At 35.1% G+C, this 24,539-nt stretch overlaps 1 protein-coding gene across 16 annotated transcripts in view; it reads right to left on the bottom strand.

Moving 5' to 3' along the window:
- Positions 1–24,539, bottom strand: part of brp (bruchpilot) — a 630,212-nt gene that overhangs the window by 82,160 nt on the left and 523,513 nt on the right. For 7 of the 16 annotated variants that reach the window (XM_068381421.1, XM_068381339.1, XM_068381377.1 and 4 more), the window contains 4 exons: positions 21,346–21,462; positions 16,221–16,317; positions 13,175–13,311; positions 8,311–8,676 (listed from right to left, as the gene is read on the bottom strand). In XM_068381421.1, coding sequence (XP_068237522.1) covers positions 8,311–8,676; positions 13,175–13,311; positions 16,221–16,317; positions 21,346–21,462 — 717 coding nt within the window. Of the gene's footprint in view, positions 1–8,310; positions 8,677–13,174; positions 13,312–14,461; positions 14,518–16,220; positions 16,318–21,345; positions 21,463–24,539 lie in introns of all 16 variants that reach the window. The other 9 variants (XM_068381409.1, XM_068381414.1, XM_068381431.1 and 6 more) reach the window with 6 other exon arrangements.

Genomic DNA, 24,539 nt, shown 5'->3' with positions numbered 1-24,539 from the left:
AGAGAGAGAGAGAGAGAGAGAGAGAGAGAGAGAGATTCAAACTAAAACAAACGTAGGCCATTGACTGGCAATTTACAATTGTCTACGTTAGTGCCTTTATAATTAAGACTAATAAATAAAAGATCAGTAAACAGTACATTTTTCATTATAAGAGATAACTAAAGTCAAACATTTTACATCATGACAGAATACTGAGAAGATAAAACTGACTGTAATTTCGTTCTATTATAACAACAGAATGACATTTTGATCATAATTATGAATTATAGACGACTCAATTCTGATCAAGAGTAATAACGTGCTTTTAAAATTAGAACCAAAGGAGCAAATCATTTGTTACAATGATCGCGCAAGAGAATCGATAACAGTCTCGAGTTCTCAATCCGCAGAGGTTGATAATTGTAGGTTAAATAGACACAATAAACGTTAAAACGGATTGAAAAAAAAAAAATAGAAAATCAGGATGTATTCGAGTGAATACAAAATCTTACAATTTTTTTTTTTTTTAACGATAGTGTTTCCAAAACAACAAAGGAAACATCGAGAAAAGTAGATAAATCTATTATAAGAGAAGAACTTTAATTAAAAGTGAGATTTCTGATACTCGGGCTTGGCTTTCTAAACGTAGATTAGTAATATATAGTAACTAAATGCGAAATTGGTCGCCCCATGCAAAACATGTGAAACATAAAACTTCTCAATAAGAGTTTCTTTTAATATATTCGATTGTCTAACTGCGTCAGCTCTGTAATCACAACAATAATAATAATAATAATAATAATAATAATAATAATAATAATCACGGTGCCTACTTGCAAATACATGACGCATTATATTGCACATTATATGAATACACTCTAGGGTTTCAAATTGATGGTAACAAAATTCATTACTTCGACTACTTTTCACAAAAGGGGACAGGTGTATATTCAGTTAGTATACCAGAGTTATATACTGACAGGGTGATTGGATATTTCAACTATAACTCATAACCTATATATGAAAAGAGCTATTGCTTTTAAAGCAATAAACTTCCATATCAACAATGCATCCACCGAATGCTCTATTGAATTTCCAATCTCCAGCATGTGAAATAAAAGAAAAAAAAGAAAAAAAAAACTTTTATTTACTTTCAATCAATTGGACATGATGGTGTTTGATGCAATGCCATCTTACTTGAGAAGATTGCTAAAAAAAAAGACAAAAGAAATTAAATATGAATTAAAACTTGATCAACTTGTATAATTATACAATTACTTCCATCATTCATTCTCATTTTGCTTTATCTAGTATCTATTAAGGCGTAAAAACATCAATTTATTTGTAACTAGAATATGTTCTTATTACTGGTGCAGCTATACAATATTTTCAAGTATATTTTCGGCAACATAAAATCAACCATGAAGACTGATTATTTCTTTTTATCATTCACAATAAAAAAACATTCTACTATGGCTTAGTAACATTTCGCATTATATTCCCATGAAATAAAAAAAAAATAACTTTATAAAGTTATTTTTTTTTAGGTTGAAATTTCAAGTACTTGAAACCAAACGAGTAAAATTATGTCAGTTAACATTATTGCCAGAATATTATTGCACCTTCTAATTTATGTTTACTTTATTCTATCTCCATTTGAAATGTAATAACTGCAAAAATTTTAATAATATTTGTTTTACAAAATGCGTATATACTATTTACATTGGATTTATGATTTTGAGCTGTCAAGATTCACGTTTTCTAATTTTTTATTATTACATAAATAAGTTTACTTAGCTATTGCCTGTTTGATTTCTCTGGAAGCATGAATGATCTTTGAAGTTTTCTTATAGTACCTTATGTTGGGTTAAGGCACAAAGAATAGTTAACTATTATCCGGTACGTCTATTTATCTTGGTTTTTAAGGTTTAAAGGGCGCTCGTGAATGGCATAGGCAAGGAACAATGACAATGCCATAGAGACTGACCATATATCTATCCAGACAACCCTATCCACCCGAGCTAGAACAAGGGAGGGCCAGGCAATGGGTGCTGATCACTCAGCAGGTAGACCTATGGGCTCCCTCAAACCCCGGCCCCTATTTTTAGCTAACAAGGATGGTGAGGTTGCAGACGCTATAAGAAGCTATCGAGTTTGATCTGGACTCGATCTCCCGTACAGCAGAATGCCAGGCAGGGACGTTTCCAATAGGCCACCACAACCTAATTTAAACCCAAAAGGAGCACGATATTTAAGTTCAATCAAGTCTCTACAGTTTAGGAGTTCTTATAGAAGCTACAGCTATTTCATGATAAACTTCAGGTCTTTCCTGATAAACTGAAGAGACTTTCGCCAATCATGGCAGCTTTATATATATCAAAACTTACACATCATGGAAGCTTTCGAGATAATTCCTAAAACCGATTTTGCAGTGAGTTGGTAGTTAATGCGTATCAAATATTCGCCTATAAGGAATTTAAGTTATATTTATATTTCAAAGGCTTGTAGTAACAGAATCTAAGTAAAAAGAGTGATTTGTAAGAATCTTGGTGCCATAACGTTTGTTGAATAACGATATATCCTACGTCCATAACAACTAAAATACAGATTTATGTATCGAATTCTATTTAAATAAAGTGCAATAATATGTAACGTTTTTTTTTTTTTTTTTTAAGATATATGACATCCATGTAAATATAGCTTCAACCGACGATGTGTCCATACACGTTTTATAAACCCTTAAATCGGTCATTCTGATTTGTCTTATTGCTCCATTAAGCACATTCAACCTGTTTCAATTCCATCAAATTATGCAAATACTCGAAGTACGTCGATTTATTTTTCTGTGGCCGAGTAACAAAATGAAGTTTGATTAAACTATAGATTACTTCAAAATATTTTTTTTTTCAAAAGATTAAACATATGAGTTTTGATTAAACTTCAGGTTGGTAGCATTTGGCAACTTTTAAAGGATGGTCTTAATATTTCGTACGCCATCCCAGCATTGATGCCACGGTAATAAATGACTTTTACTGTGGCGAGATTGGAAGATTAAAACTTCTGTGTCCAGGACCCTGAATCAGTCCTTTACATTGACAATTACAAAATTTGTTTCACATGGCCCCAAGCTAGGTCCTGAATTGCCAATAGTTAGTCCTTTGCTCTTTTATTTTATGGTACCATATAGGCCCCAAGCTAGGTCCTGAGTTAGTCCATTGCTCTTTAATTCCATGATACCATATGGCCCAAGCTAGGTCGCGAATCGCCAATATTTAGTTCTTTGCTCTTCTATTTTATGGTACCATATGGCCCCAAGCTAGGTCCTGAATTGAAAATAGTTAATCCTTTGCTCTTTTATTTTATGGTACCATATGAGGCCAGCCAGGTCCTAAATTGCCAATAGTTAGTCCTTTGCTCTTTTATTTTATGGTACTATAGGGACCCAAATTAGGTTCTAAATTGCCCATACTTAGTTCATTGCTATTTTATTTTATGGTACCACATGGGCCCAAGGTAGGTCCTCAATTGCCAATAGTTAGTCCTTGGCGTTTTTATTTCATGATACCATATGGCCCAAGCTAGGTTCTGAATCGCCAATATTTAGACCTTTGCTCTTTTATTTTATAGTACCAAATGGCCCCAAGCTAGGTCCTGAATTGCCAATATATAGTCCTTTGGTCTTTTATTTTATGCTACCATATGGGCCCAAGCTAGGTCCTAAATTGCAAATAGTTAGTCCTTTGCTCTTTTATTTTATGGTACCATAGGGACCCAAGCTAGGTTCTAAATTGCCAATAGTTAGTCCATTCCTCTTTTATTTCATGGTACCACATAGGCCTAAGGTAGGTCCTCAATTGCCAATAGTTAGTCCTTTGCGCTTTTATTTCACGATACCATATGGCCCAAGCTAGGTCCTGAATTGCCAATATTTAGTCCTTTGCCCTTATATTTTATGGTACCATAGGGAACCAAGCTATGTTCTAAATTGCCAATAGTTAGTCCATTGCTCTTTTATTTTATGATACCACATGGCCCCAAGCTAGGTCCTGAATTGCCAATTTTTAGTCCTTTGCGCTTTTATTTCATGATACCAAATGGCCCAAGCTAGGTCCTAAATCGCCAACATTTAGTCCTTTGCTCTTTTATTTTATGGTACCATATGGCCCCAAGATAGGCCATGAATTGCCAATATATAGTACTTTGGTCTTTTATTTTATGCTACCATATGGCCCCAAGCTAGGTCCTAAATTCCAAATAGTTAGTCTTTTGCTCCTTTATTTTATGGTACCATAGGGACCCAAGCCAGGTTCTAAATTGCCAATAGTTAGTCCATTGCTCTTTTATTTTATGGTACCATATGGGCCCAAGCTAGGTTTTAAATTGCCAATAGTTAGTCCATTGCCCCTTTACATTATGGTACTATATGAACCTAAGCTAGGTTCTAAATTGCCAATAGTTAGTCCATTGCTCTTTTATTTTATGATACCATATGGGCCCAAGCTAGGTCTTAAATAGCCAATAGTTAGTCCTTTGCTCTTTATTTTATGTTACCATATGGGCCCAAGCTAGGTCCTAAATTGCCAATAGTTAGTCCTTTGCTCTTTTATTTCAAGGTACCAGATGGGCCCAAGCTAGGTCTTAAATAGCCAATAGTTAGTCATTTGCTCTTTTATTTTATGTCACCATATGGGCTCAAGCTAGGTCCTATATTGCCAATAGTTTTATTTTATGGTATGACTTCTGAACTGCACTGTTTGTTGATAAGCTTCTTAAAACATAAAAGGAAATCCTTCTTTCCAGGTTGTGTTTTATTCAATATTTCAAGCAGCCTAATTATGTGGATGGATTGACAGCAAAATTATTAAAGTATCTCGCTTGCCTTTCTAGTTCTGTTGGAATTGAATTCTAGGTATGAAAAGTACGCCTATTCCTTACTAGAGTTCATAAAAATTAAATGTAAAAATCTGTGGTCAGCTAAGGCAGAACACTTTTCTATTTTCCATGATTTCTACACCAAACTTTAACTTTTTTTTCTCACCAGATGCCAGGCAGGCTTTTCAAGCGTGTTAATCACCCTACTTCAGAAACTGGCCCCACTACTGACGATCTTCATATAGCTTCTCTTCTTCATTATCTTGTAAATTCACGCTTCTCATGCTGATTCCTCTCTCAATATTTTCCATCCATCTCATCTTCGGCCTACCAACTGGTCTTCTGCCTTAGGGTCTCCTTAGACATCGTTCTTCTTCCATTCTTTTGCATGTCTAAACCACCGAAGTTGTCCTCTTTCAAGAGAGTCCAAAATTCCCTCCACTCCTAATTCTCTCCTGATGCATTCACTTCGAAGTTTATCCAGTCTTGTGACACCTTTTATCAATCTCAGTACCTTCATTTCTGCTCCCTAGAGCTGGCCTCTAGTATTTGACTTTAACGTCCAAGACTCATGGCCGTAGGGTAGAATTGGCCTCAGTATGGAGATTTATATAAGAGTTTCTACTTTATGTGTATGTTCTTATCTTTCAACAATGGATACAGTAGATACAAGTTATTATTGAACTTAAGTATTCCATAAGTCCACATCATTATTATGATTATTCGTTAATTTCTCAGGGGCCTCATACATACTTGGACACAAGAATTTGCTGATAATGGCGTTTAAAATTTGTTGACAAATGTCACTTTGAGACTTAAAAGACGACTATATAATTTCCAAGACTTATTAGATTGTATCTATGAATATAGGCTGTATAAACTTAGAGACTAATCTACAATTTAAAGTAACATTAGTTTTCAAATAACTAATCCATACTTTTAAAAAAGCTATTCTCAATAACAATAACTCGCTTTTAAAAAAAGACACGAATTGCTCTTTGCCATTCACAAGGATTTTATTTGTTACCTTATGCTATTTTCCCGTAATATTTCGATTCCTACAGTCTTTCATCTTTCTAATGGAAGTTAATTCGCTATTTTTACAAGGTAGAATTCGTTTAAATGAAAAATTTACACTATCAAATTATGTTAGATATAGGTACAGTGGTTTTCCTCTATATAATGTTCGTAAAGTAACAAAATAAACTTACATAACAGATGATGGTAAATTTCTAAGCATTTAAGTGTCATCATTATACTTATATTAAGTAATATACGACTGAATGAAAGGTTTTTTAAATATCTACAGCCGTAAACACAAGCACTAATTACACAGACAAAATGATTAAGTATATAGATGGTGATGTTCACTAGATCAAATGATTGCTAAAGAAGAAAACCTTTCCGAGAAGGCAGTAAATAACAGAAGGGGTAACATGAAATTTAAGAGAAAATTACATGAACCATAATGAACGTCTTTTCTTTGAAAGCACAAGCAGTAATTTATGTGAGTCAATAGAAGAAGTTTTAGTCAACTTTCAACATTAAGGTGTAGTCTATGCTCCTTGCATCTTTATATCTCTTATAAGAAGAATATACAGTAGAATTGAAAAATAAAATATATATATATATATATATATATATATATATATTTATATATATATATATATATATATATATTCATATATACATATATATATATATATATATATATATGTGTGTGTGTGCGTGTGTGTGTGTGTGTGTGTGTGTGTATGTGCGCGTGTATGTTTGACTGGCATGATTTTTTGTGAAAGATATTGAGGTCAATATATATATATATATATATATATATATATATATATATATATATATATATATTTATATATATATATATATAAATATATATATATATATATATATATATATATATATATATTCAAGTGAAAGCGTATGTTTTCTTCAAACAATGTAATGACACTTCATATTATAATTACTGTAATACATAGGTATACTGCAGTATTACATTCCCTATCGAACTGTGTGATTATCGTCACTAAAAACTAACACATTATATCTCTCATTCGTTCTTTCTCTCCACATAATAATTCTTAATCGACAAAATCAATAAACCTATTAAAATACATACCTGGAAAGAGCAAGATTCAAATACTCTTCCTACAAGACTGGAAAGCTTCAAGATGTATATTTACACCATAATAGTTTAACAGATAGCTTATAATAGCACTAAGATCCAAAAATTTAAGTTGTCCTACAAAAATACTATTAGACACGTTCACAATACACACAATGGATAACAAAGATATCTTGAGCTAAAAGGGAAGAAGAGACGGAAAATGAACTAAATAAACTAACATATCATGGTGATATTTAATCCATTAAACATATCAAAATGGTAATCGAAGATGGTTTAAGATGAGGTCATGGTAGGTGGGTAATGGTAAAAGCAGGTACAAGGCACCGGAGAGCAGATGAGGAGACACAGCTGAGAAAGAAAGCTAATTATATTATTTATATATACAATTCCAGGCTAAAAAACAAAGGATATGGAGATTATCATTCTGTTTTGTCATTTTTTCTTTCTTTTAGTTGCAAGTCTTTAGGGTGCACAATTCGACAAGAAAAAAGAGAAAAGACAGATTCAGAAACAAAGAAACAAAGAGGGCAGAAAGTCTACGAAACGAAACGAAACATAGGACAGTCTCACCTCGTTCATCCGAAGCACGGATTCTATTAAAGTATCAGTAACTCGAGATGGCATCTAGTGATTCTAGCAAAAACAATCCGTCTTACAGCCTGGATACACGAGGTTAATTGACATTTCAAGATCAAATCATAAGTTAATGTGCATCTTAAACCATGCAAGCAAAACAAAAAAAGAAAAAATTTAAAATAAGGAATGAAGAGAATGAAAGATAGAGAAGCCCTCATCTGAACTTACCTCCAGATAATTTTAGTAACCAGGTTAAAATATACGCAAGCTGCTGGGCACCTTGCTATCATTATATTGATTCTAAGACAAAATTGCAGAAGGAAATTTAATCATCGCTTAATATAAAACTGGCCTTTTTTCGGTAATGTTCTGACGATTTCTAAAGGAGACTGAAAAGCATAAGTAATTCTTTAATGATATCTGAATTCTTCTGGTTCCTTGCAACTTTGCATGTTTTTGTTAGGAGACAATTGCCACCGAAGGGCAAACGATGACCACATGTAAGGTTGACACAACCATATAACTGTTTGCATCATTTGTTTATTCGTATATTTGTCATTCTATTTTTTTCTTATGTAATTTAGATGACCAATAAATTCTGCAACTGGGCATTGTTTCCGAATATATTTGGTGTTGAAACAACCCATCAAGATTCAGTGAACGATTTTTATTTTTCCATGACTTAAGTGTTTGGTGTATGGCAACTGTTCGTGTGGCATCATTGCCTGAAGGTGACCCAAACTTACTTGGGCTTTGGCCTTCCGCTCCCGTTCCTGTAGCACCTGGAGGAGGCGTGAGTCATCGGTGGGTGGTGGCGTAGCCAGGGAGGCCCGGGAGCCCCACCGAGAGCCTGATAAGCTGCCCCCAATGAGGCCCCCTCCAACTAAGCCTTCCCTGGCAGCTTCCCTTGCCGCCTCCCTGGCCATGGTCACCTCCCCCTCCAGGAGCCCAACTTCGCGCTCCAGCGAAAGAATACGTGCGTCCTTGGTCTCCAACAGCGCCGACAGCGTCGCCGATGTACCGGCGTCAGCAGCAGGGCCATTCAGCCCCCAGGCCCCCCCGAAGCTATGTTCGTGCTCACGCCTCAGCCGCTCCGCCGCCTCCAGAGCTTCCTGCAGCCACACCCACACCCATCAACCAACGAGCAACACTACTACTGCTGCTACTGCTGCACACTCCCGTCAACCGCAGGCAACACTCTACTAGTGCCACAATATGGCAGTACTACTAATTTTTCTCTGCTTCATATAGCAATGATTGCTCCTAAAGTGACTCATGCTTCAGATATAATGTTCAATATCTGAGCTTCTTTCTGAAGCTCTGGTCTTAAAGGGAAAATACAAAATATTTGACTTTTTAGATATCTGTACTTCAGAAAAAAACTGACAGGGCAGACATCTAAGGGATGTACTTTCTAGAAAAGCATTGCGGTGCTTTGGTAGCCTGAAGAATGCCCACAGAGAGACAGTCATACCATATATTATACTTAACAAACAACTTAGGTTTACATGAAACGTACTACATAAAGAGTGGCCCCACCAACAGCACACCTGCACCCCGGACACAACACTACAAAAGTTTAAATGCTTTGATTCTAAGGTCAAAACATGGCTGTTTTAATATATATATATATATATATATATATATATATATATATATATATATATATATATATATATACTCATATATTGATATCACATATATGTACATATATATACCAATATATTTTTTTTAAATCAACTGCATACCCTGCCAATATGAAAATTTAATGGAAGCCCTTTTTACAGTGAGGCATTGATGTTTTTTTTTTTAATCAGATGTTATTCAGTTTAGCAATCAACTTAATTCTCTTGTTCAGAAAATGGCCAAATATTAATTACTACAGCTTATCCTAACATTGACATTAACTCACTCTCCATCTCATAATATTGTTCTTTCATCCATGCAAAAAATGATAGGAATGTTGCCAAAGGTAGATGATTGTAAGAGTATATGGCTACAAATGAATGCACTATTAAACAGCCTGACACAGTCACACTCTTCAACTTGAAACGCATTGTATATGTGATCTGAAATAATATTCACTCATACAGAAATCATTCCGGTTCACTTTGAATCAAAAGGATTGAAAACAATAAGTTCTGTGGTCATACTTTACACTGCAGCATCATATACACCATATAAGCAACGTTATGCAAATCAACATTCATGTGTGCAGTATACTGTGATTACACACATCCATCAACTACTAGCCATACATCGATTAAAAGTACCATTCCATCCAGTTATGATTCAAATTATTGCAAAATATTCTTAGATGTCGACAAAACACACTTCTTCACGTGCGCCAAGCCTAACACCCCATTTTTATACATGAAAGTTAAGAAACCAAGCTGCACACACTTTTCAGCCAGTTACACCAAACAAAACGTGTTATTCAAGCCCAGTGGAATAGCAGACAGCTTTTTATACAAATATGAAAGAACATTTACTTTTCCCTTACTGGGAACAAATTCTTGACACCACCACATTTGGTAGCAATACAAAATCTCGAAACTGCTGCTCTTAACACATTGGGCGCAAACAGTAACCTTGTCAGCAAAGTATTTCAGAATTGCTATCCTTCCAATGAGGAATTAAAAGGCATTGTATTCTGTAATACTATACATTACCAAGGTCATCCCTTCGGCCACACATGGTTCTAATCTACTGCCTCTGACACACATGAAAACACAGTTAAAATATCAGGCACACAAATGTACAGGCAGGTGATTCAATTAACACAAAACACATGGCTCCTAGGTTAACTGTAAAGGATCACAAGAATATATGGCCTGGGCATACAGGGTCACAAGACTGTTGCCACAGCCACAGGGGGAATTCAAAACTGCAACTTTCACTACACAGGATCCTAAGATGGCTTTATAGACTCCATAGTATAACGAGCTGCATGCCCTCATTTATAAGTTGATGTTCAGGATTATACTCTAAGTTTTGTAATAAAGAGAACACCATTTTCAATCAGAGTCTAGGTTACTTTTTCGAACAGACTCGTTTCTATGTAGCCAAGCCGCCATATAGCTGTCATAATGACAAAAGGGTCATGAAATGAGATGCTTGACATTGCACACTCAAACACACACACACTGCCGTTTATTAAAAGCTCAACACATCAAACTCTATAGTTATTATAAGATAGACGGAACATGCAGGCAGAGAACAATGACAAGCATTAGATCTTTCCGTTGAATGTGTCTCATAATGACAGAACTTTTTGGAACAACACGTTTATCCTCATTAAATACTAGACTGGTCATCGCGATTAAATGACTATGCAGTGCTAATTACGCAATTAAGAAATCGACAGTAGATGACTGGGAAGGTTACAAGAAAACACTGGATAAAACTGAGCGCAAAATATAGGAACATTATCACTTCTTTACATGAAAGTCTTGACCAACGTCACGTCTAAAGCCATGTCATTCACTGGAGGAATGGGGTTGCCTAATCAGAATAAAATGGAGATAATAAGCAGAGATCTTATAAGTGGCAAAGGTTTGTTATCGGAAGACGTGCAACCCTTCTACATATTGAAGAAGAATGAATCTAATGGTAAGCAGAAATTGTTTTTGAAAAAAAAAAAAAATACTGCAACACATTACAATACTAAAAGAAAAAATATGAAACCAGCAGAGATTAGATTTCAATAACAGACTACTTAGTAAAGTTGAGACAAGTAGGTGCTGCTACTAAAGGGGCAACTATAGCCATTAAATGTTCAGCTGAAATGGACATGACAATAAATCAGTTTTATCAGTAATTCTCTAATTTCAAGAGTTATCGATGTAAGGAGGGGTTATTCTAAGGAACTACGGTGATCTTAAACTTTAATAAACGGGAACCATGTCAGGTATTGGCCTAAAGAGGAGAGAAAGATTGGTTACTCTGTTTCTTCTTAAATATTTTTATAGGGTGAATTTATTTCCTCTCTTTTCTAATTGTTCCTTGCTTTCACTTTCATCCCTGAGCATCCAAACAAAAGAAATGCTTCTCCTCTATTCTTGTAGTGATGAGCCTAATCCTTCTCTCGTTTGGGAGGTCTAGCGGTGGGTGGGTGTGGGTGTGGCAGCATCATAAAAGTCTACCCATACCCGAGTACAACCAGGTTCCTGGTAAGATCTACTAAAAGCAGCCTAAAATCTATTGGAACAGGGACTTGTTATCTTATGATCTGGGAGTAACCCTACAATTTGCATTATAAACTAATAATTCATATTTCAAGGATTAAAGTATAATAATACAGTGAATTAAGATATCACTACATAATTTAAAGAGACTATTTATAGAAAATTTTCTTTTATACATGATTACAGAATGTCTTTCCAGAGACACTATAAAGACTTGCAACTGTATGAGGGTTCTTCCCAGATAACCCAATTTTCTTGAGGTAGATTATTGGAAAATCTATGTTCTACAGTAACTAAAAAGATTAAATTAAGAGCAATAAGGCTTCAAACACTTGAACACTACAGCAACTATATCTTGCATTTCTATCTCTCAGCAAGGTTGTAATTGGATCTAACCAGGCATGATGTTATACTCGGATACAGACTACTTTATCCCGGGCACGAGTCTACCTCTAACCCGGGCACTTGGCATCCCTCACCACGGACACTTTCAGGGCATCGCTGCCCAAGAGTCTGTCTGTCAGTCGAGTCGAGTCACAGACACGTGAAGGAAAAAATCTCACAAATCATCAGATTTCTTACTTAAATTACCATTAATTTCACTGTAGATTGAAGATATTTAGAAAATGAGCGATAAATTTAGAAAAAGAAATCTTATCTAAAATCAAAATTGTATAATATACAGCACATAGCATCTAACACTGCATAATCTTCAGCATTGGAATGATCACATTCTAATTTCTTCGTGAAGTCAAGCCCACGGCCTCCTGCATCTGATATCATCATGTAAGAACGTGTTGTGTGTTCGTGTGTAACCGCGTTGTTCTGTGGGTGGGCGAGGTGTGGTGCGCTGGGGTGGGGGGTTACCAGGTTGGCGGGAGCGGGGGGACTCGCGACCCGGGGTGCCTGCTGCTGACGATCGGACATGAGGTGGTAAGGTCGGGTAGTCTATTCTTCAAGATGATGGTGATTATCATCAACAATAAAATCATGTCGTTACTATGCAAGTCAGTGCTAACAAATAAAGGCATACCCTAAGTCAAATAACTTGCCTAAAAGTGAATTTTTTTGTGATTTAGGAAACCCTGAATCATCTGAAAACACCAAAGATAAATTTGATGGCCAATTTAGTTGGAATTATAAGAAGCTACTAGTCCTCCATTGATAACTGCATCAAAACATTGAAATTTTGCATTTTCACTCATCAGTGAAAATCAGTAATGCAATGTTTTACTTTGAAGATATGTAAAACACTCACTAATTTCTTTTCATAGATTCACTGTATTCAGATAACCATTGAATTCTATTCAGATCAGATGCTCTAAATTTTTCAAGTCCTGCTTTAGGTCACATTTCAGCGCCGAGGTCTTGTCACCACCCGACCCACCACCTCAAGGGGCCTGACACAGCTGTCAAAACTCACCTGACGCAGTTTTTTGTTATCTTCCTCCCGTTGGCGTAAGGTGTCCCTCAAGCGGTCCATTTCATTCTGAGTCTCGACCAGGCGCGCTCGTGTTTGATCCAACTCTACTGAGCCTTCCTCATCTATATTTTTATCACCTATAACAACATGCAATAGCGCCATCAATTGTTGTGACAGAGGCGAGGCGCTGACAACAACGTCACTTTCGACATTCACCACGGCCACACGCGCTACTACTGGTGGGGGAGGGGGGGACAAGGGGGGCCAAAAAGGCTTAGCCCTCTTTTGTTTGTAACAACGAACAAAAACAATAACGATAAGGCAAGGAATTCCACGAAACAATGGAATGATCTTCTTCCTTGAAACTCTACTATTAAGATTGTTCTTACTATAGATACATAATTAAAAGTCAAAACACTTATTCTAGGCCTAGCTTAGGCCTATTTGGGTCAAACCCTGAAGAAAGACAGTAAAACCCCTGAAAGTCATTTACTGTTGGGGTTTGAGGGTGTTACCTTCGGCACATTTCCCTTGCCCTCCCCTACACTACAGTCTGGCTCCCACAACTCTTCTTTTCTACAGTAGCTTTTTAATATCTACAAAGTACCATAATTTATTTTAAGAGGAGGAAATCTTTCAGAAAACGAAATTGTTATAATCAAATAAGTAGAATTCTGGCACTAGAGAAGCTAGAAGAATTGTGAGAGGCAAACATACAGCAGGCTGATGGAGGGACACAGCTGGGAGAAGGTGGCAGCCTTAACGGTGGTTCAGAGGATGTGAATATAACAGCAAGTATAATAGTAATTAACAGAACTAATAATATACAGAATAATGTAACTGTGGCACCATAAGCATAAAAAATAACAATTGTGTAGTGGAAGCTTTAGATCTAAAACTGTTCAAATCAATCATCATTATCCCGAACCCGTCCCATAAAAGTGTAAAATAGAATCAACACTGGTTTACCGAGACAAGTTACTGACAGAAAGATACCTCGCAACAGCACTCTGAAAGAAGGTACACCTCTTTCTTTGTCACTAACTTAATGATCGATTGATCAATTCTAGTCTATGAGTGCATCGTACATCAGAATGACTATATGTAACATACTCTTTGCACCACTACGTCTGAGCATTCGACGGCTTGGGCATTATATCTGCATGTGTGTTCTACTACATCCCCCGAACACCGTGGCGGCCATACTGTATCGGACATAATAATGATGATAATGATGATAATAAAAGTAACATACAATAAATGAATACAAGACCAGTGAAGCTGCACCTGTTTCTGAAATACTGCCTGCATCTGGTTCATCATGGCTCGCTCCTCCTCCTTGCCTGAAACACAGTCAGGGATTGGTCACCGAATCTCAACAGCTGATGAGGTCATAGGTCCGCAACCAATTAAGTTGATCCGCCAGCAATGACGTCATAGCTCATTGATGGCGTGTGTTGTAGGGGCAAACTTATTATGAACATTTTATGAGGCAGCCCATCAAAGAGACGGTGGGATACAATAAGCAATGACGTCAGAATTACTAGGCAAAACAGGAAGAGGAAATGTGGAGGGAATGAGGGAGTAGACATGACGCAGTAGATTCATTCGACAGTCATTCCAAAATAGGGGAACAGAATTTGGAATAAATCTATCTTAATATTTATGTGTGCGCATATATATCTATATCTATATATATATATATATATATATATATATATATATATGTATATATATACATATATATATATATATATATATATATATACAATATATATATGTATATATATATGCATATATATACAATATATATATATATATATATATATATATATATATATATATATATATATATATATATATATGCAGACACATACATATAATCTTTGTCGATGATGATAATAACATACCAATAATAGTAATGATGATAAGAATAATAATGACTGAGAGTATCTATCATCTTCATCATACATGGATAAGTTATACCCAAGAAAAATGTTAGTTATGTCTGTCGCAGACATTATTTTCTCTTATCTCTTATGATATCAGAGGGGAATATGGTCTGGACGCTCGGCAAAGGAACTTAAGCTGAAAGTAACCTGGGAAAATGATTTATAATCTGACACACATAAATTATTATCACAGAAGAAGGACAATGCGCAACTGATCTGAACGAAGGGAGAGCGACCTACCTGCGTCTCATCATCTCATCACACTTTCTTTTGAATTCGAAAAGAGAACGTAAAGCTTAGACATGAACAATGATATGTGAAGAAGCAATTAATAAGTAAAGTATATGATAAAGCCCTTGGGAAACTTGACTTTTGCTTATATCTGCAAAAAAAAAAAAAAAAAAAAAAAAAAAAAAACTGTACCAAGAAAACGTACTTTGTTAACAGATTCTTCTCATGTACAGTAAAGGTCTTCTGTAAAGACACATTTCAAAGCAATATCTGGAATATTGTTTTCAGTTTTGGACTTGATGAGTGAAATTGTTTTCATTTTACGTTTTAATAATTCATCTTTAAGTAAACATTATCTAATATTTTTTCCCATTTACAAAAAAAGATAAAAAAGATAAAAAAAAGAAAGTGTTTATATTAATATACAACCTCCGGTCAAAGTATTGCTATTTATCAATGGTATGCTACGATAAATATAGCCAATAAGAAAAAATATAAAGGAAGCTACAAATCTCGATTAACATACATTTAAACACCGACAATAAAAAATCCTGAAAGAGAAAAAAGTGCAAAGCAAAAATTCTTCAAATGGAACTCAAGTGTCAAATGTATAATACACAATGATTTTAAACCAACTCATTAAGTATTTGCAGCCAAACGACATATACTATGTAAATACTTCATTGAAAACAAGCTTAAATTACATTATGATAACACTGAAAGTATATAAAAAAAATGTTAAAAAAAAAAAAATACTCGTACGTGAACCCGACGTGCCACATAGATATATCGAAATAGGAGTAAGGATTCGGGAGAGTAGAAAAAAATGACTCTTTTGATGGGGAAACATAAAGTAGACTTACCTATGCCTTTCTGCTGCAGCATCTCGAGCAGTTTCTTGATGCTTTCGTCTCTGGCGGCTAGCGTCTGCTTCTGCGTCTCTATCCTGAGTTCCAATTCCTGAAACAAAGAAACAAGAATTCATTTGCCAATTATTTTCAAGGAGCAAACGAGGACTACGGTATCTAGAGTATGATTTGTTAGTAAACAAACGCATTTACATCAGATTAAGGTAATTATAAGGCGAGAATTTTGGCTAATGGGGCCGCTTCAGGGTACTATAAGGCATGATGCAATAAATTTCGATTTTATTTTCGAAAAAAAAAAGTTATTCAAGATTAACAAGCATAAAAAAGAAACGGCATTGAGTGCATGAAATAAAAAGGCAATGAATATATATATATATATATATATATATATATATATATATATATATATATATATACATATATATATATATATATATATATATACATAAATATATCATATATATGCATATATATGTATATATACATAAATATATATATATATATACATGTATATATAATATATATATACACACACATATATATATATATATATATATATATATATATATATATATCAGAAATGCTGACTGCATGTAGTCAACGACATTCAAAATTATATAAGAGTGTGATCATTAAATCAAATACAGAATTACTTGTACACTAAATTTGTTTAATTCTTCTAAAGAAAAGAATACCAGCCTTACTATTTCTAACGTACACTAAGATGCTAATCATTCTCTAACAGCTGTATATAAATGTTTGTTTCAAGGCATAGTCTACAGTGCTATTGCATTTATATATGATAAAGCATTACAATTTTATACGCATATATTTTGGTATAATCCGTCCCTCTTTGAAGCAGTGTCGTCGCGTTTTGAAAAAATCTTCTTTAGCCTTCATTCTCAAAAGGATATTAATTTACAATGTGCATTAATTACCTCTTCCTTAAACTACATATTTCCCTTCCGTTAGCTTTTCATGTTATGTTTTTCTTTTGGTATCATTTCAGTTATATCCCCCATCCCATCTCAAGTGGCCTCTTTAAAGATCGCTCATAAATGGCAGTGGCAAGGGACAGTGACATTGCCCTATCGAACAGTGTAATGCCCTAAAGACTGACCGAATATGTATATGATCAGCGCCCAAGCACCATCTTCACCAAAGCTAGAACCAATGGCTGCTGATGACACAGCAGATAGACCTTTAGGCTCCCCCAAACCCCCATCCTTAGCTCACAAGGATGGTGAGGTTGCAGCGACCGAAGAAACTAACGAGTTTGAGTGGGACACGAACCCCAATCTGGTGTTCACCAGTCAGGGACCTTGCCACATCGGCCACCACAACCTTAGTATGGAATGTCTTGATTCCACACTTAATTTCTGCCTTCTTACTTTTTCCGACGGGACGGGTTCCTTGATACCAATGTGGTGAGCACCTATTTCGTGTAATTTCCTCATTTCTATTAAGCTTGATTTAGTTAAGTCACATTAGTCTGGCGAGAAGGAGAAATAAAGAGGGAGGACGAAGATTAAGACAAACTCAAGGGAAGTGACAGAATCCACCTTCGTAAGAGAGAAACTATGACAGTTATGTAACATGGATGTAAATTCCAAGGTTTGGCAAGAAAGGAAAATTCATTCACCACGCCGAGTAAATCGATGGATAATTGACCCTAAGAACATAAATTCTGGAGGCAGTAGCCTACCTCACTATAAAGGAGACTTACCTAGCGCAGCTTAAGAGTGTAATGGCTAAAATAAATTATGTACTTTTGAAATAGGCTTAAGAAATGATAGGTTCATCCACTCAGCAAATCCTGCAATCTCAGTGTACATAGCCCTCTAAGTGCATGTACATAATGGACTGAAAACCTTTTATTCTTTAGTTCATGAGCGAGATTGTACTGGAAAGTGACTCAACGGTACGAAGAGCTGCTGGGACATCTGATCGTGATTGGTATAAATAAAACTGGCTTTGTTTGATTTCCTTTGAATACTAAAGTTATATTTTGTTTGGAAATCCAATGCATCTGTCTGTTTGGCATCAATTATTACCAAAATCCTTGGATCAAGTTTTGATGGTAAAACCACTTTGCACAGTGTTACTGGATGTAAGCAAAGTTATTGAGAATTCATACAAAATTGATTAATTGATTGATTGATTTTGAGTTTTCTGGCATTCTGACATCGAAGGTCACTGATACCGATATCATTTGTTATAAAAAATAAAAAGGAAATTAAATTTAATACTATAAAAGAGAAGACTTCCTTATAAATGTTAAATAGCTTTTAGAGGACCTGCTACTAAAATAAGTCTAAAAATATTGCTAGCACAGTACAACACATTCAGCCTAGGAATCTTGGCAAGAATGAACCTGCTATCTTCACCTCAAGCCTCAAAAACATATTTATTTCATAAGGTGCTAAAAGTGGGGCATTCAGTTAACAAATGCCTCACTGTCAGGTCATCGCAATATTGCTGGTGTTGGCCATTCATCAGAAACTCGTGTGTCAACCGAGTGTCACTAATGCGAAGACGAAAAAGAGTAGTCTCATACTTTCAGGGCATCAGGTTATACCTCCAAGGACACACAAAATTTGTTATGTCTCTCAACATATTTCCATCTAAACTATCCAAATGATGACTCTTAATGCTTAGTAAAAATCATTAGAGGATGGGATACCTTTTTGGTAGCAACTCAGCTGCAGCAGTCTTTGCCAGTGAATATGGCTCCCCATTTCCAGACATACCTACATGTGCCAGAACCCAGAAAAACTGAACTATTATACCTCTAAGCCCAATAATCAAGAGCCGCTCTAAAATCTTTAAAAATAGAGGGTTACTTGAATTAAAAACTTCTAATGATTGTAGGACACTTCTTGCATCACTAAAAAAATTAAAATTGCCTTCATTAGCATTAGACTTTACCTTGAACCTGACAATAAATGCAAGCAAAAATCATAAGATGAAATACCATTATTTGGCTCTACAATTTACCAATGGTCTTTAGTTAAGGTTGTAAAGTGCCTGAGGAGATCCTAAAACCAGATAAATTCAAACACGGTAAACATGAATGATAGCAAATATGTCAAGAATTTAAAATTGGCCAAAACAACCTTGTGATTTGAATAAACTTTGCTTGACAGAGGCTTTAAAACCATGCCAAATCCTAGCAACATACCGTGAGAATCTAGTTGTCAATGTTAATGAATTTGAATTTAACTGTTTGTCAGAGTGAAAAAGAAATCAAAACCAATACCATGAATGCAAGAAGTTATCACTAACAAATTGAGAAAAAATTAGACCTTGAAATTATCGATGACATTGGATCAAAATCACAAAGCCTGAATTTAGCTGTTGAAACTATTCACTGAATAGTAGCAGTAACAAACAGTTATTAGATTGAAATGAAAGAAATAACTGCGACCTTGGAATCAACCTTGGGTTAATATAAAAAATGTGTTTCATATGATACTGAAACAGGATACCCAGCTTTGACAAGATCAAATGGAATATAATTCTGTCAGAAAAAGAAATGTGGATACCTGAACTTGGCCAAATGATCTTGCACTACTGCCAAAATTGGTTTGGTTCGTCGTAGAAATAATAAAACAAAACAAAACAGAATGAATGCAAGGGAAGCTATCAGGGTTAGACAAAATAAATAAACCATGTGGAATTAAGCTTGAATTTTATCTTGACAGAATGTCATTAGCTCATAACCGAAATGTTTCTGCCATGGCCCTGAAACATCTTGCCAAATTTGAATTCTGACTTCGGTGTTAATGTGCGTATTCTTGGTACTAAATCATTACAAATTCAGCATAATGCTATGAACAAAAGAAGAATTATCATGTAATTTGCAAAACCAAGGAACATAGCAATGGATTTTTATTCAATGATCACTAATACAACAAAGATTTCTGAGAAGTATGGGGCTTTAATTAATGCATTAAAATATTCCTTGCAAGTGGTCGGCAAAGCTTTAGATTCTTTGTTCAGCTGTTTTAAAACAGCCAAAATCTTCACCACATAAGGCTCCTAATATCGGTGCTGCAACCAACTATATTCAGCACATTGAAACCTATACTTCCTTCCTTTCACCCTTAATTAGCAAAATGTCTTGAATCAACTATATATGCCTGATTTGAATCAGTCCCTCAATCAATGACCTATGATTATTTTTCAAGTTATTTCAAACACAAGTCTAACCACGGTAAATAAAGTGATATAAACCAAAATCAGTGTCAGAAATAAATAAGAATTGGTACTATTGCTAATTTTAGTCATCCCCTATACTACTATTAAGTAACTGTATTATCAAATAAATAGCCGCATGAATAGTCTTATATACAACTATGACCTTCAGCAACTACCAAAAACTGCTCTCTAAATTACTTCTAGCACTACATTACTACGACTCTATAGCTATTCATCACTACTGAACTACCATGCTAAACCCAATAGTTACGGCTTTACATTATGGCTATTTTTCATCAATTATATACCACTTCGGCAATACAGTATTTCATTTGGTTCTACAATTACAAATAAATGCAAACCACAGATATTTCTGCCATTTATACACTGTGATATCCAAGATATGTCATTCATTAGACTATGTCCTTTAAAAAAAAAAATGCTTAATTTGTGGCTTATAGAACATGTAGAATTGTGTATCACATAGAAATGTGTCATCAGTGTTAAAGGACTTTATTACATGTGAACCACAGAAATGTCCATCTATAATGTTGACAACGATAATAATACAGCAATTAATTAAGACTTGGAAAAGTAAACTTGTGATTAAATAGCACTTAAACGAATCTACACAAAATTGTCCTTTAGTGAAGCTGTACCTGAAGCACTGAGGTTGTTTTAGCTGTATATAGAGGCAGGACACCTAATGCGAAAACTGCTGGGGGTTTCACATAGGATTTGATGACTTTCAGTGACTGATTTGGCTAATGGTTATGTTATAAACAACTACTGTACTGTACTAATTCTAACGTTCCTTCCTTTGGACTAGGACTAGCCCAGCCAGAAAGGAGTAGGAGGTGGAACAAAAGGGTTTCCTCTTTTATTATTTTACCGTTGTCATTAGATATAATGGATTTACCTTAATGGTCTCTCTGAGTATGGCGATCTCTCGGTTAAGTCTTTCGTTTTCAGTGAGGAGAGATTCTTGCGTTCCCTGTTGGCCCTGGACTTCTCTAACACACCGTCGTTCCGTTTGCTAAAATAACCCGTGACCACCATATCAGACTACCTCCCATTCAGCCATTTTGGGTACTGTCTTAACTTAAATCAATTCTTCCTTTACTTAGTGTAGCATCTAAGCTTAGCACGGCGACAAAGATTTAGAACAGTGAAACACATAGGTGAGTATGTAGCTGAAGGCTTTATACTAAATCTTTGTCAAAAGTACAAGCTGCAACTTATTATTCTGTTCCTTATAATAAAGATCTTTTACAAATATATCTGGTCTTAAATTTCAATTTTGAATATAAAGTAGTGTTCCAATTTATCAAATTTCACAGGAGTAGATGCGAGTAAAATATGAAGCATTTACATTGTTGCACATTTACAGTATTATTGAGTGTACTGCAAAGGTATTAATGATAAATAATGATGATTCATGTAAAGTAAAACCTTGACACCATATCTTAGTGAACGGTGTTGAATTTTTATCTTGAGGTGCATTCCCGATACATTAGTCTGTGAAATCGAATGCCAAAGTCTAACTTAAAATATACATGACGACAACCTTGGCAATGGCTATAGATAACATGCAAATGTTTAATTAAGGAAGCCTTTATATGCAATAAATTAGTACAAAATATACAAATGTGTGGTGATTATTCCTTCAAGAAAATGAGAAATGTCATGGCAGATGATTGGAGAATCAATACATGATTTGAGAAGTACCTGTTTAATGTACAGTTAGGCACAGGAGTCCCTGGCACACCTTATTCTGAATAAGTGCACCCTGCCACATCCCTACTTCGTCACGAGTAACCAAACAGATAGTTTAGGGAGAGATGGCAGAGGCGGTGGGCGAGGCTACACACAGGAACTCACCATGCAGTAATGGAGTGGATGGGTGCACTTCCACAGAGTGAGGCATGCTAGGTAATTTGTGTGCCCAATTGTACGATTTAATGGGTATATGGAAACAAATCAAGAGATAACAGACTGACAAAGATTTCTTATTGAAATGATATGCGGATTTATCTTAGCAATTGGTATACTCACTGAAAGTATCCAAAAGATGAAAAAAAAAAACATCACGGCATAAACACAGCGCAATGAAATACATACAGAATGGGCTGTAGAATTTATTGACTAATTATAGATAAATTCCATTAAGATGATTGTTATAAGTAATAGATTTAATGTATAAATGATGGCAAGATAAGAAAAACAGATGAGTCACATAATAAGAGGAGCAACAGAGGTAGCAAGATGTGGGAAAAAAAATTGGCAAGATAGGTTTACCATGGAAGGTAGGATGGAAATGTATTAGGGGATTGTTGAATTAATTTTCCTTCAAGGAAGTGAGATATATGTGTTCAAAGAGAACAGAAGAGAATTACTGTTTTCACAGAATATGTAGTGTAAGAAGAGTTAATAGTGTGATAAATGTGGGGATAGGCAGAAGAAATAAAAAAAAAAAGTTAGTAAGAATTAAAGGATTTATCAGTGTATTCAGAAGTATTTCATTCATGTGAAAAGAATGACCGACAATAGATTAATCAAAATTGTTTATAATTCAATAGTGTTAACGAGTCGAAGAGCCTTGAAGGTTTGGATATAAAGAGTTAAAGGAAGAGCCATGATATCCCTAAAGCACATAAGTTATGTCAGATAGAGTTGAAGGGTGCTATGTATGTACAGTAACATATATACATGCGTGAGACATCCTAATCGCTCACCAGATATGCATATATAACACAAATATACAAAGAATTCTGATCTCATGGGGATACTTTTCATAATAAAAAGTCCGGATCATAGTTATCAAAAAATAAAGGGGTGTTGAATTTGCAGTTCAATGGTTAGCATTTTTGTCTCCCCAGTGTGAGTCCTGAGATCCTGGTTACATTTATTGAGTATTCTATTTCTATGAGATTAACAATACTATTTTCCCACGAAGGCCTAGATGATTATATTGTAATAAAGATATAAAAAATTATATTATTTCCCGTTATCATAGATATTGAAATGAGGTTTTCTTTCAAAGTAAACATGTCACATGCTAAAATCCCGCTTTGTAACAAAACATAAGAGATCTTTACCATGGTGCTCTTGCATTTAATTTTCCTCTTGTTGGAATTCAGACAATGAGTGAGGATTCATATACAATTGTAACAATAGTAGGCTACTTCTTAGTTTTTGTAATCACATGTGTTAGCCATACCTTTCCATTGTATCTAATGTCTCTAAGCACTTTATTTTCTCCAAAGCTAATAAGGTTCATTGAAAGCGTTGGCTGTCACATTGTACTTGTTTACTCAGGTTATCTCATATTCATTGTATCGACCTCAGTTGGCCATTGTATTGAAAGCAATCTTTGTCATAAAATAGCTATTCATTCCTTGCTGTAACCCTCCGTCGATCTAATAGTCGTCTATTTATGGCGTAATCTGTTACTGAAAAACCGATGCTTGTCGAAAAACGTCCTCCTCGTTATATAAGAGCTTGTTGTTGTGGACAGCCAGGCCCTTATGGCCAAGCACGGGCTCTTGCAATTCTGCAGCCCGTAAATATGAGAGCTAACCTGTGAAATAGATTTTCTTAAACAACTACGAAAGAAAGTAAAACTACAGTACGTCTATATTTTCTTTTGACCACTGGATATGCTTCCTCCAGATCTTTACCCATCTAAAGGGTTATTGCGAAACTTCGGTATCCTGAAGAGATATTAGCTTGTTTGTAACGACAATGCCGGTCGTTATTGCAGTATTATTGGCTCAGTGATGCAACTATCATAATTACCGGTATTATTGTGTGGTACGTCTTGTGATTGACAATGTTTCTTTGTGCTATCTTTCCATCGTTCTGGTTGTGTATTCTCGTTATTTTATTTTAGAGTAGAAGAAACATATTCCCGTGATGCTTAAAAAAAAAAAGTATCTTGGGCAAATCGTATATAACAATTCAAATTTATTGCTGCCATGTTTTTTTATTCAAATACTGCTGTGTTTTATTTTTGCTAGTTATACATAAAAAAACTGCATTCATATCAAGAATATTTTTATCACGAATATTTTGATCCCGATATAACGATAGAGGAAAGCATAGTATTTCCAT

This window comes from Palaemon carinicauda, chromosome 1 (genome assembly GCF_036898095.1).
Source record: "Palaemon carinicauda isolate YSFRI2023 chromosome 1, ASM3689809v2, whole genome shotgun sequence".
NCBI lineage: Eukaryota > Metazoa > Arthropoda > Malacostraca > Decapoda > Palaemonidae > Palaemon > Palaemon carinicauda.
Note: the sequence above shows the minus strand (reverse complement) of the source record. Positions and strands in the feature narration are given on the sequence as shown.